The following is a 12,355-nucleotide window of genomic DNA, read 5'->3' on the forward strand; positions in this document are numbered from 1 at the left end:
ACTATTCCTTTAAGGCTAAAAGAAAAAATTTTGCTCAAATTAACCAGTTTTGGCTATTTATAAAATCATATTCTACAAATGTCCTTTCACAAGGTAAATGCTAAATTCCCAACACATTTATGTATGAAATAAGCCGTTTTTTAAACAAAAATGCTGGTTATGTTCTGTTCTCCGCATCATTATTTACTATGATAGACTGAAGAATGTCCTTTCAGAAAAATAAGTAAGAAAGAATAACATTTACACAAAAAAAAGTACGAGTTTTATTAACTTAGATATTTGATATTTTCACTTTCCATAATAATGATACAGGTATGGGATCCGTTATCCGGAAAACCATTATCTAGAAAGTGCCAAAATTTCGAATGCCCGGCTCCCATAGGCTCCATTTTTTCCAAATAATCCACATTTTTAAAAATGATTTACTTTTTCTGTGTAATAATAAAACAGTAACTTGTACTTGATCACAACTAAGATAAAACTAATCCTTATTGGTGGTAAAACCAGCCTATTGGGTTTATTTACATGATTTTCTAGTAGACATAAGGCATGAAGATTCAAATTACGGAAAGATCCCTTATCCAGAAAACTCCAGGTCCGGAGCATTCTGGATAACAGGTCCCATAACTGTAATATAATAATAATAAGCAGACATAGGTCTGTAGTTTTAATTTGTTTGAACAAGAAGATTTTGAGTATAAATGAAAACTAGCTGAAGTTTCAGGATACATCATGGGGCAAATTTACTTAAGGTCGAATATCGAGGGTTAATTAACCCTCAATATTCCACTGTCGAAGTCAAATCCTTTGACTTCGAAGACCGAAATTCGAAGGATTTAGCGCTATTCGTTCGATTCAAAGGATTTTAATCCATCGATCGAACGATTTTTGTTCGACCTAAAAAAGATTGCTAAGCCTATGGGGACTTTCCCAATGGAGTAATTTGGAATTTTTGGCTTTTCTCCGATATTTTAAAAAAAGTTATTTTTTTAGATTATTTTCCTCGATTGCAAGCAAGTTTGCAAAGAACTCGATAACATTACATGTCTTGGAAAAAAAGTGCAATAAAAATAAAATTGTTCAATTCATGTTCGTTATCTTGACAAATCTTGAAAAACCTGAACAAAATAGATTGCAATTGGAAAATACACTTCCCGTTGACTTATAAAGAAGCTTGCTAGCAGTTGGCGTCCAAATTTTTAAAATTCAAGTTTGGGAGTATCTTTTTGGATAATCTTGAAAAGTCAAGATTGTAAAATAGTAGAAAAAATAGAAAAATTCAGCAAATGTTGATCCTGCACTTTAGTATCTCAGCCTCTAGGCAATGCTCCTAAATGTAATTAATAATGGAGTAAAACAGTAGTTACCAGCAGGTAATTAGTATGATTAGTATCTGACTGGAGGGAGTAATGGTAAATTAATTGTGATGGAACTGAAGAGATCTCACCTGGTCATCAAAATGTTCAGGAAATTGCATTTGCAAGACTGGATCTGTGGGCGGAAGACATAATTGGCAAAAATGGGAACATGTTCTGATTGGACTAAGAGCTAAGATTATATAGTGAATAAAGTACCCCCTCTTGTAAAATATAAGGATATTTTAAGTTACAGAGGATTTCCATGACCATATAAAAACATGATGCCGAAGGCCGAGTGTTTTTATACAGGTCATGAAACTCCAAGGTGACTTCTAATATCCTCATATTTTGCAACTTGGGGTACTTTATTTATTATAAATAAGTTCAGTGAGTCATGTGACAGAAATGACATCACTAAGCTCCGATTATAACCGATGACATCACTAAGCACTGTTTATATAGTGAATAAAGTACCCCCTCTTGTAAAATATAAGGATATTATAAGTTACCGAGGAGTTTCATGACCATATAAAAACACGAGGCCGAAGGCCGAGTGTTTTTATACAGGTCATGGAACTCCGAGGTGACTTCTAATATCCTTATATTTTACAACTGGGGGTACTTTATTTATTATAATACACAAATCTCAGTGAGTCATGTGACTGAAATGACATCAGAACTCACCGTTTATAAGGATATAATTTACAGGATATTCATGGCTCTTGTGTATTATACATTTTTACAGAGATCAGTAAATTATTTTCAGTCTACTTTATTGGAATAGAACGCATGCCCACTGGGTTGAGTACATTTATTAAATCTGAGCTGAATTTGTTCCTTCAGTGGAAAGATTTGGACTCCATGGGAGTCTGAGCAATAAAGTGGTAGATGAGCTTTACAGTAGAAAAATGTGAGGGATTAAGGAGTATAAAATAATAGTAGATGACACGTTTAGTAACCACATTCTGGGACATATTATCCAATTAAAAAAAAATCTGCCTTTATGGAGTGGATAAGCCACACTCTGAGAATAGGATATAGTAGGTTCTGCCACCCCTACATTAAACTTCTACACAAACTGGAAACAGTATAAAGTTGTACAACAAGATGAACTAATGAAACCAGTTAGGCCTAGGCACAACCCCGGTGTGGTTTGTTGGAGAAGAATGTTGGTCACAATCACCCAACAAAAGACTGGGAGAAAATTCAGATTTATTATTAAAATTATAAAATATTTCTGTGTTGAGAATGGTACAAATTTGAAACAATTGTTACATTTTTACATTTATCGATTAACATATAAATGGTATTGCAGCAATGATTTCCTGGGCGTGTTCCCTACTGAAATGCAGTGATTTAAATGCTTTTGTGGTTAGGGCCTTACATTTTGAATTGTTTTTGTTTTAATGCACAACTGAAAGCTCTTGTAAGGAACGGAAATGGGGGCTAAAGGTGCATTTTCATTTGTTAATAGTGGAAGGGATGATTTTTCAAGATCAGAACTGTATTTTTCACATGTTATTACACGGTGGAGTCTTCTTGTAGATGACTATATTACTATGCCCCTGGGAAGAAGTATAAATGCACTAAAGGAGCAGAGTGTGTCCCTCAGTGTGCATGCAGGGATTGCTTCTGCCCAGCATAATGGCTGTCTGGGTCGGACTGGGCCAGCGGGACAATGAGAAAAGGCAGTGGCGATCCTAGAGGGGGACGGGGCCCTGGTGCATGACGTGCAGCGGGGCCCCGCCCCCTCCATACGGCCACATTTGCCGACATTTTCAGAGGTGAACGGACTGCTGGGGGGCCCTGAGGGGGTGCGGGCCCTGGCCCGCTCGCACCCCCTGCTCCCCCGGTAGTTCTGCCACTGGGAAAAGCTCTGACCTAAAGGCACTGGAAACCCACAGAGCAGATTTGTTGCTAAAATGCACACGTGTTTCTGTGCCAAATTCCATTAGCTGGGGGGTCATTTATCAACACTGAGCAAATTTGCACCTAGGCAGTTACCTGCAGAAACCAAATCAAATTATTTGTTCTACCTGCATATGGCTGCTATAAAATGATTACTGACTGGTTACTATGGGTTACTGCCCAGCTGCAAATTTGCCCATTGTTGATAAATGAGCCCCTCTATGTTTGTATCGAGGCCAGTGTCAGACTGGGGGGCTCACTGGGCCTGCAGCTTCATGGGTCCCCCCACACCATCCCCTCGGCCCCCCAGCTGCAAACTATTCCGTGGATATCTCCTGCTCCTCCTGCACTCAAGCGCTAGCGTACGTTTTTCCGACGCTGCAGTGGATTGAAGAGGTAGTGCAGGAGCGGGTCTGCGCCTGCTGGGCCCACCAGGTTTTTTCCCAGTGTCCCACTGGCCCAGTCCAACCCTGATCCAGGCCGACGCAGTGTTTTTGGGTCAGACACCAGAGTGTGTGGATACCAGCAAAAGGGGCTGTTTCTCAGCCAACGCTTATATACACAGGCTGCGAAACAGCCCAGTGTGCCAGTAGCTTAAAAGAAATAGGTTATTTCTCCTTCTGCTTTCTTCTCTTGCAGGATAGGATTATGAAATCTATGTGTCGGTACCCACCCATACAGCATGTCATTCAAACCACTGAAATGTAAGTCTTGTGTCATGTTTTAGAACTAAAGCCTAACTAAAGAAGTGGACAGAAATGTTGTACATTATTATTTTGGGATTCTGTACCAGCCCAAGGCAACCACAGCCCTTTAGCAGTAAAGATCTGTGTCTCCAAAGATGCCCCAGTAGCTCCCCATCTTTTCTGCTGATTCACTGCACATGCTCTGTGCTGCTGTCACTTACTGAGCTTAGGGAGCCACTCACAATATACAGTACACATAGAATAGAACTGTCACAATATAAGGCTGATTAGTAATTAATACACATAATTACTACATGGCAGCACAGAAACCAGTGCAATTAGCATCAGAATTTAATAATCAGCAAACCTGTAGCATCAGCTTATATTACAGCCAGGGAAGCTCATTTTCTGCTGGATAATTAGTGACGGGCCCTAAGCTAAGCTTCTCAACAGCCAATCAGAGCCCACTGAGCATGTGAGTGTCACAGACACTTTCCAAGATGGTGACCCCCTGTGACAAGTTTGAAGTCCTGGATCATTGCTGCTATTGACAAACTGACACTTTAGCCTCGTGCAATAAGTTCACTATATAAAATATGGCATTTCTAACAATATTCATTTTTAGGGATTAAGGTTTAGTTCTTCAACTGGTACAAACCTTGGTCCAAAGCTGTTGGCCGCAAAACTTCAAAGAAGCCATCAAATATCTTGTCTGGATTTTCCCTGCAGAAAGATATATTTTGTCGGTCAGAAGCACAGATCAGTAGAGTGGGGTCTCAGTTCAAGTTTTTTTTTAAAAACGTAAAAAGCTAAATTTTAGTTCAAGTGCCTCCCAATGTAGCATTTGCTGCCAGGATGTAGCTTTACAGATTTAATAATAACACGTCTAAAATTAGAACATTTTCTCTAACAAATTAATAGAAATATTCCAATTTCATTTCCTCTGTAATTCCACATTAAAAGTGGTTTCCTTAAACCCCACCTTCATGTGAACACCTTTTTTTTGGCTGAAAGTGTAAAATGCATAACAAATTCCAATCTCAAAATATACTGGAATACATGATGATACAGTAACTGTATTTTGAATAACCTTCATGGCATTTGTGGTTTTACAGAAAATGAGTTTAATCCTGGTTTCAAAAAGCTTAAATCCCACTTAATTTCAACCATTAATAAATGGGCCTCTAACACTTGATCGTGGATCTCTTTTAAGGCTAAGGTAATCTGTACTATAAGATCCTTGGACCATTAAACTAAAAAGAGCTGATCATAGGGGTATTGGGAATTTTGGCCAGTCCCTCTGGGGTCCATTGTGATTTTCTGTCTAATGTAGTGATCCCCAACCAGTAGCTCGCGAGCAACATGTTGTTCATCAACCCCTCGGATGTTGCTCCCAGTGGCCTCAAAGCAGATGTTTATTTTTGAATTCCAGGCTTAGATGCAAGTTTTGGTTGTATAAAAACCAGATGTACTGCCAAACAAAGCCTCCTGTAGGCTACCAGTCCATATATGGGCTACGAAACAGCCAATCAAAGCCCTTATTTGAGCCTATGAGTAAGTGCCCTAATAGGCACGAAACACTTTAGGTTTCTATGTCCTAATAACATTTTCTAATATTTTTTAATTAACTGTTGCTTTTTTATTATTGGAGGTCCTCACATCTCTTTTGAAATACTGTTTTTGGATTTGCACCCTGGGACTGGGGTGAACTGTGAGTAAATCCCCTTTGATTAATTTAATATTAGATTTTGTTTTTTTGATTTACTATTTTTTGAGTAGAGCCGTATATATATATTGGTTCTATGTGGCAGTGGCACAGACCTTTTCATTATACACACTTATTTGACATCCCCATGGACATTTTCATGCTTGTGTTGCTCTCCGACTCTTTTTTACATTTAAATGTGGCTCACGAGTAAATGGAATAGGCAAAATAGCCAAAGAGGCCCATACAGGTAGCACTGTTCATTAACCTGCTGAATTTACTCCCCATCTTGCTCTGTGTTGGGCCAGGAAATGCTAATGGGTCTGTATTTAGAAAACATGATTCATAGCACAACAGTGACAATCACTAAAACCACTTTGCAAGTCCGGATGTTCTACCAGTGCAAGAGGTAAAGCTAATGCAGAGCCAACAGGTTTGCTGGGCTGGCACGTAGCCTTATTCTTTTGCAACAAGAGCTGACTCAAGATGTTTTTGTCCCTATTTACTGTATTAGGATTTATTTTGGCGCTTCATTGTTTATTGCACCTTTACACAGGCAGTAATTGTTACACATCAGCCATGTTTTTAGTGTGCCTGGGGATCCAAGCTCTCAAATGCCTTTGTCCAAAAAAGTGTATTTGGTAATATGATATATTGCTGAATCTACAAACAAACATTGTCGTCTTCAGTTGTTGAGTGCAGTGTGCTGGGCCTCCTTGGACCATTAGTGGCTGGGCCTTCTTTGGAACTCTGGCAGCCCAGGGTTAGGATTCAGTTCAGTTGAACACCTAGGTGGTTATTTATTAAGCTCCGAACAAAAATCCAACTTTTTCGGGATTTATTAAAGTCCAATGGTATGAAAACTCAGAATCTAAAATCCCGGCATCTCAAAGCTCTCGGGGTCCTGTATTAGTCAATGGGGAAGGTCCCAGTGTCTGCGCTGCTGTCAGTACCGATATCCAATGATTTCGGGGAATTTGTTGTTTTTGCAGAAAAGTCCAAAAAACTTCTGACTTTTCAGGCAAAGGTCCGAAGTTCTCGGGTTTTTGCCCGAACCTATTTTTTTGAATGTTAAATAAGGTCCATTTGAGAATTCGGAGTTGCTCTGATTTTTATCTGAGAAATACTGAGATAAATTCGGAGCTTGATAAATAACCCCCTAAGGATTCATCCAAATCTCACTCATGCACAAAGTGCTAGGATGGATCCTGGAGGCTGGGCTCTAATAACTCTCATCTCAGAGCATTTAAACATACAGAACTGGAAGCACTGTCAGCCGACCCCAGTGGCTGCAACAAAAATTCAATAATAACAAACTGTTATATGACCCATTAACTAAATATTACAATATATACATAAACACACACAAAGGAAATGAAAGTAGCCGGCCCTGCTTATACGCAAAGCTTTCATGCAGCCCAGAGTTTTGAAAAGCTGAAGTTGCAACCGAAGACGAAGGGGGAAGTTTAGAGGAAACAACGAAGAAAAATGTATGTTTTCGAAGAAGTATCAAGATCATTTTCTTACTTAATTCGGGAACCCATGATGTGCTGGTGTGTCACCCCTAAAGGACTTGGGCATCTCAATTGCACAGTCGAGGCATCTGTCGCCAACCTGCTTTAACATCCAATTGCAAAGTTTGGATTGTAATGCTCTCCGCAGGCTCGGTTATCTTACTGACTCACGTTGCCTTTATTCCAAGGTGGTCACACAGCGTTTTACCCTTGTGTTTATAGAGTCCCCATATTCTGTCACTGCTGCCCGATCAGCGTTGTACGTCTGCGAGGTTTGAGATGGGGTGATGGTGAGACAGAACTTAAATTTCCTGTGTGGGTTTGTAGAGGAAGTTCAGTTCTATGAAATAGCTTGAAAAAATGATCAGGCACCAAGACAAACATATATACCTGTTTTTCAGCCAGACATAATTGCTAAGTGACGGATTGGCCAGCATTTTTTTTCACGCTCAAAACAGGATCTAAAAAAAATAAAAACAAAAAAACCTTGGGATTGCTACAGCTGAATCGTTATGTGTAATCCAGTGAAATGACATACATTTTCATTTTATTAATTCCAAAAATTCCTGTCATAACAAAAAACCGACCCAATAAGCGAATGCAAGTGGTCTGTTAATTCAGCTAAATACAGGCTGATCCAGTGCACTCTCTGACCATAGGCCTAACGGACGGAGACTATACAAATGACCACACACTGCATGACCGCCTTTCTTCTGTTCCTATCGTTTGTGCAAAAAACACGTATGATCAGAAGCGTAGTGAGGGAAACTGCTGCTCCTCTTAAAGGGATACTGTCATAGGAATTTTTTTTTTTCCCCAAAATGAATCAGTTAATAGTGCTGCTCCAGCAGAATTCTGCACTGAAATCCATTTCTCAAAAGAGCAAACAGATTTTTCTATATTCAAATTTGAAATCTGACATGGGGCTAGACATATTGTCAATTTCCCAGCTGCCCCAAGTCATGTGACTTGTGCTCTGGTAAACTTCAATCACTCTTTACTGCTGTACTGCAAGTTGGAGTGATATCACCCCCTCCCTTTTCCCCCCCAGCAGCCAAACAATAGAACAATGGGAAGGTAACCAGATAGCAGCTCCCTAATACAAGATAACAGCTGCCTGGTAGATCTAAGAACAGCACTCAATAGTAAAATCCAGGTCCCACTGAGACACATTCAGTTACATTGAGAAGGAAAAACAGCAGCCTGCCAGAAAGCATTTCTCTCCTAAAGTGCAGGCACAAGTCACATGACCAGGGGCAGCTGGGAAATTGACAAAATGTCTAGCCCCATGTCAGATTTCAAAATTGAATATTAAAAAATCTGATTTCAGTGCAGAATTCTGCTGGAGTAGCACTATTAACTGATGCGTTTTGAAAAAAAACACGTTTTCCGATGACAGTATCCCTTTAACTTTCTCCTCTGACGATAAACCATGAACTGGCCAATATGGCGCAACGGCAGACACAATTTTCAAATCCTGATCCGTGAACCATCCGATATCAGTTGAAAGTGCAGGGCCCAATACATGCACAGATATAATCTCATGAAACATTGTTTTGTACAGTGTCTATAGCCACCTTAGCTTTATGTACTGTGAATTCAGAGAACTCGCTAAGCTTTCCATGTTTCATACAATTTCAGCAAGTCAAGCAATTTTGTGTGTTTTTGTATAGAGCTTTTCATTATATACTGATATATGTTGCTTTCCCATTTGCATTCCAACCAATCCCGGGGGAGCTTTTCAAGTCATGCAGAGGCTGTGCCCTGCTTATTGAATTATGTTTCCAAATTTTTTTTATCCCAGTGGCACTAGTATGTTCTAGTATCCTCTTTTGTTTCACAGGGAGGACTCAGTACGATGGATAACTATGCAGTTGGACTAATTAATTCTTATATTAATTTAATGCACCGGCATGAATAATCTGTAAAACATTCTTATAATTGTTGCCTAATGATTTCAACAGTTTAAATCGGTGCTCAGTGACTGTGCTGCACAACTAAACGAAACCTGTTGTAAAATATGAGGATGTGACCTCAGACCTCAGTGTCAAAAGAGCAGGGGGCTTTGCCAATGAGGCGACTTGAGGCTGTTGGCTCAGACGGCAGCACCCCACTAGGTACCATGTGCGGCAAAAATGCCGCTCCTGGTACTTTAAGAGCCAAATTTGGCTCTGCTAGCACAGAGAGTGTAGTTAGGCTCTCTGCACTAGCGTACTGAACCTCTCTGCCGCCCTGGTGGACCCCCTTCAGCAGGGCCGGGCCAGACCAACTGGGTGCCCCAGGCAACCCAGCCAGCCACATCGCCCCTCTGCCGAACGCCACTACATGAGCGCGCGCATGCATGCCTACGTGAGTGAACGCGTGCTGACACGGGTTACTCATCCACCTCATATTCGCACAGGAACAAGCCAGATTCAGAGGCCCGGACTGGGGTAGGCAGTATTAGAAGGTACGTGCCTGGCGCCCCCCAAGCTTTGCGCCCTAGGCACGTGCCTACTCTGCCTACCCCTAGTTCCGGCCCTGCCCTTCAGGTACAAAAAGGTAAGCAACTGCTGCTGCAAAAGGGAGGTACATTATTCACTAGATTATATATAGGTTTTAGCATTCTAAGGACCCTAACCCTAAGCTCCCTAAAAACATGCTGTGTGGCAGGGAAAAGAAAATAGCAAAGAATCCGTTTAGCATAAAAAATGTTCATTATGCTCTTTCTGAAAACTCTTCAGGGAACGCACCTCCCTCCCAAGACACTAGATGGCTCATTGATGATTGCTAGATATAGAGCTAGTGTAGAGATTGCACACATTAAGATGCTCACACAACGTGATGGTAAGTATAGGATTCATTTTGAGTGTTGCAACTTACAGGTGCTCCACGTTTCTCACCAATGTGCTGCCTGTTTCCCTTGTGCCCATTTAATAAAAAGCAGATCTTTTGGCTTCTAATGTGGTAATGCAGAAAAAAAATATTTACATGGCTTGTATTTGCAAGGACCAGTGGCGGAACTACCGGGGGAGCAGGGGGTGCGAGTGGGCCAGGGCCCGCACCCCCTCAGGGCCCCCGGCAGCTCACCCTCCACTGAAAATAACGGGCAAATGCGGCCAAATGGAGGGGGCGGGGCCCAGCTGCGCGTCACGCACCAGGGCCCGCCCCCCTCAAGTGACGCTACTGGCAAGGACCTCCTTCCTCCTGTGTTTTTTAACATTATTAACACATATTTACATACTCTGCAGTGCTGTTCAACAGATGGATATATCATTTTTGTGTATTTATTTATCGAAGTGCTTCTCCGACAAAGCGGGCTCTGGTCTTCAGATATTGAATCTTCTTCAGGTCTCCTGTCTGACCCTCTGCTACCTCACTTATTGGACTGTGTTTTGCCATCCCAAGTGTCTCGCTTCTTCCATAGTCCCCATTTCCTGGATTTCCTGGTCCTGACAACCTCGTAGTCCTGAAATATATAAACATACATAAATGCAAACAATATAGATATATATATATATATATAGTATATATATATATATATATATATATATATATATATATATATATATATATATATAGACAAATACAAGAGTCCTCTGCACTCAACCCATTATCAATATATTTAAGACAGAGACATTTTGTGCATACTGCTACTGAAAAATGCCTTACCCTTTCAACAAAACAGGGATTGTTTGTCCATATATTGCAATATATTTAAGCTGAACAACTACGTCAAAGTCATCCCATATCTGGCCAGTCCTATGCTTAATTTTCATCTGATTCATTAAGAATTCTATTGCTTCATTATACATTTTACACAGGGACTAAGTTTTACCTGCAACTTACTAGCTGCTTTCAAAGTAAAACTCCCAAACTTGGCTGCCCTTTTATTAGACACCAGTGGGACACCTGTGTAAAGGCCACGCTTGACCCAGTCTGTCTATCAAATTACCATCCTGTCTCCCTTCTACCTCTTGCCTCTAAACTCCTAGAAAGTATTATGTTCTCCCATGTTACTAACTTTCTACACACCCATGATCTGTTGGACCCTCTGCAATCTGGTTTCCAGCCTGGTCACTCTACTGAGACTGCTTTGTGCAGAGTTACAAATGATCTTTAGGTGCCAAAGCCAAAGGTCACTTCTGCATCCTTCTCCTCCTTGACCTATAATCTGTATTTGATACAGTTAATCACTCTCTCCTGATGCAGATTCTCTATTCACTTGGCACCCGTAACCAGGCTGCATCTTGGCTTTCTTCTAACCTCTCTAACCGATCATTCACTGTCTCCTATGATAACAAAACCTCATCTCCAGTTCCACTTAATGTGGGGGTGTCGCAAGGCTCTGTATTGGTCCACTGTTGTTACATAGTTACATAGTTAAATTGAGTTGAAAAAAGATAAAGTCCATCAAGTCCAACCCCTCCAAATGAAAACCCAGCATCCATACACACACCCCTCCCTACTTTTAATTAAATTCTATATACCCATATCTATACTAACTATAGAGTTTAGTATCACAATGGCCTTTGATATTATGTCTGTCCAAAAAATCATCCAAGTCCCTCTTATAGTCATTAACTGAATCAGCATCACAACATCACCCGGCAGTGCATTCCCCAACCTCACTGTCCTGACTGTGATGAACCCCCTACGTTGATTCAAATGAAAGTTCTTTTCTTCTAGTCTGAAGGGGTGGCCTCTGGTACGGTGATCCACTTTATGGGTAAAAAGGTCCCCTGCTATTTGTCTATAATGTCCTCTAATGTACTTGTAAAGTGTAATCATGTCCCCTCGCAAGCGCCTTTTTTCCAGAGAAAACAACCCCAACCTTGACAGTCTACCCTCATAATTTAACTCTTTCCTCCCCTAACCAGTTTAGTTGCACTTAGTCTCTGCACTCTCTCCAGCTCATTTATATCCCTCTTAAGGACTGGAGTCCAAAACTGCCCCCATACTCCAGATGACCTATAAAGAGGCAGAATTATGTTTTCATCCCTTGAGTTAATGTCCTTTTTTATACAAGACAGAACTTTATTGGCTTTAGTAGTCACAGAATGACACTGCCCAGAATTAGACAACTTGTTATCTACAAAGACCCCAAGATCCCTCTCATTTGAGGAAACTCCCAACACACTGCCATTTAGTGTATAACTTGCATTTATATTATTTTTGCCAAAGTGCATAACCTGCATTTATCGA

The 12,355-nt window shown here is 40.7% G+C and overlaps 1 protein-coding gene across 2 annotated transcripts in view; it reads right to left on the reverse strand.

Annotated features, from left to right (window-relative positions):
• Positions 1–10,510, reverse strand: part of dennd1c.L (DENN/MADD domain containing 1C L homeolog) — a 29,332-nt gene extending 18,822 nt beyond the window's left edge. Inside the window, exons 1-5 of one of the 2 annotated variants that reach the window (XM_041587308.1) lie at positions 10,395–10,510; positions 7,562–7,632; positions 7,185–7,482; positions 4,611–4,675; positions 1,448–1,491 (exon numbers count right to left, since the gene is read on the reverse strand). In XM_041587308.1, the coding sequence (XP_041443242.1) occupies positions 1,448–1,491; positions 4,611–4,675; positions 7,185–7,201 (126 nt within the window). In that variant the 5' untranslated portion in view covers positions 7,202–7,482; positions 7,562–7,632; positions 10,395–10,510. Of the gene's footprint in view, positions 1–1,447; positions 1,492–4,610; positions 4,676–7,184; positions 8,011–10,394 lie in introns of those variants that run through there. The other variant, XM_018253726.2, reaches the window with a different exon arrangement.
• Between the last annotated feature and the right edge of the window lie 1,845 nt (positions 10,511–12,355).

The sequence above is a fragment of the Xenopus laevis genome, chromosome 3L, assembly GCF_017654675.1.
Source record: "Xenopus laevis strain J_2021 chromosome 3L, Xenopus_laevis_v10.1, whole genome shotgun sequence".
Classification (NCBI taxonomy): Eukaryota; Metazoa; Chordata; class Amphibia; order Anura; family Pipidae; genus Xenopus; species Xenopus laevis.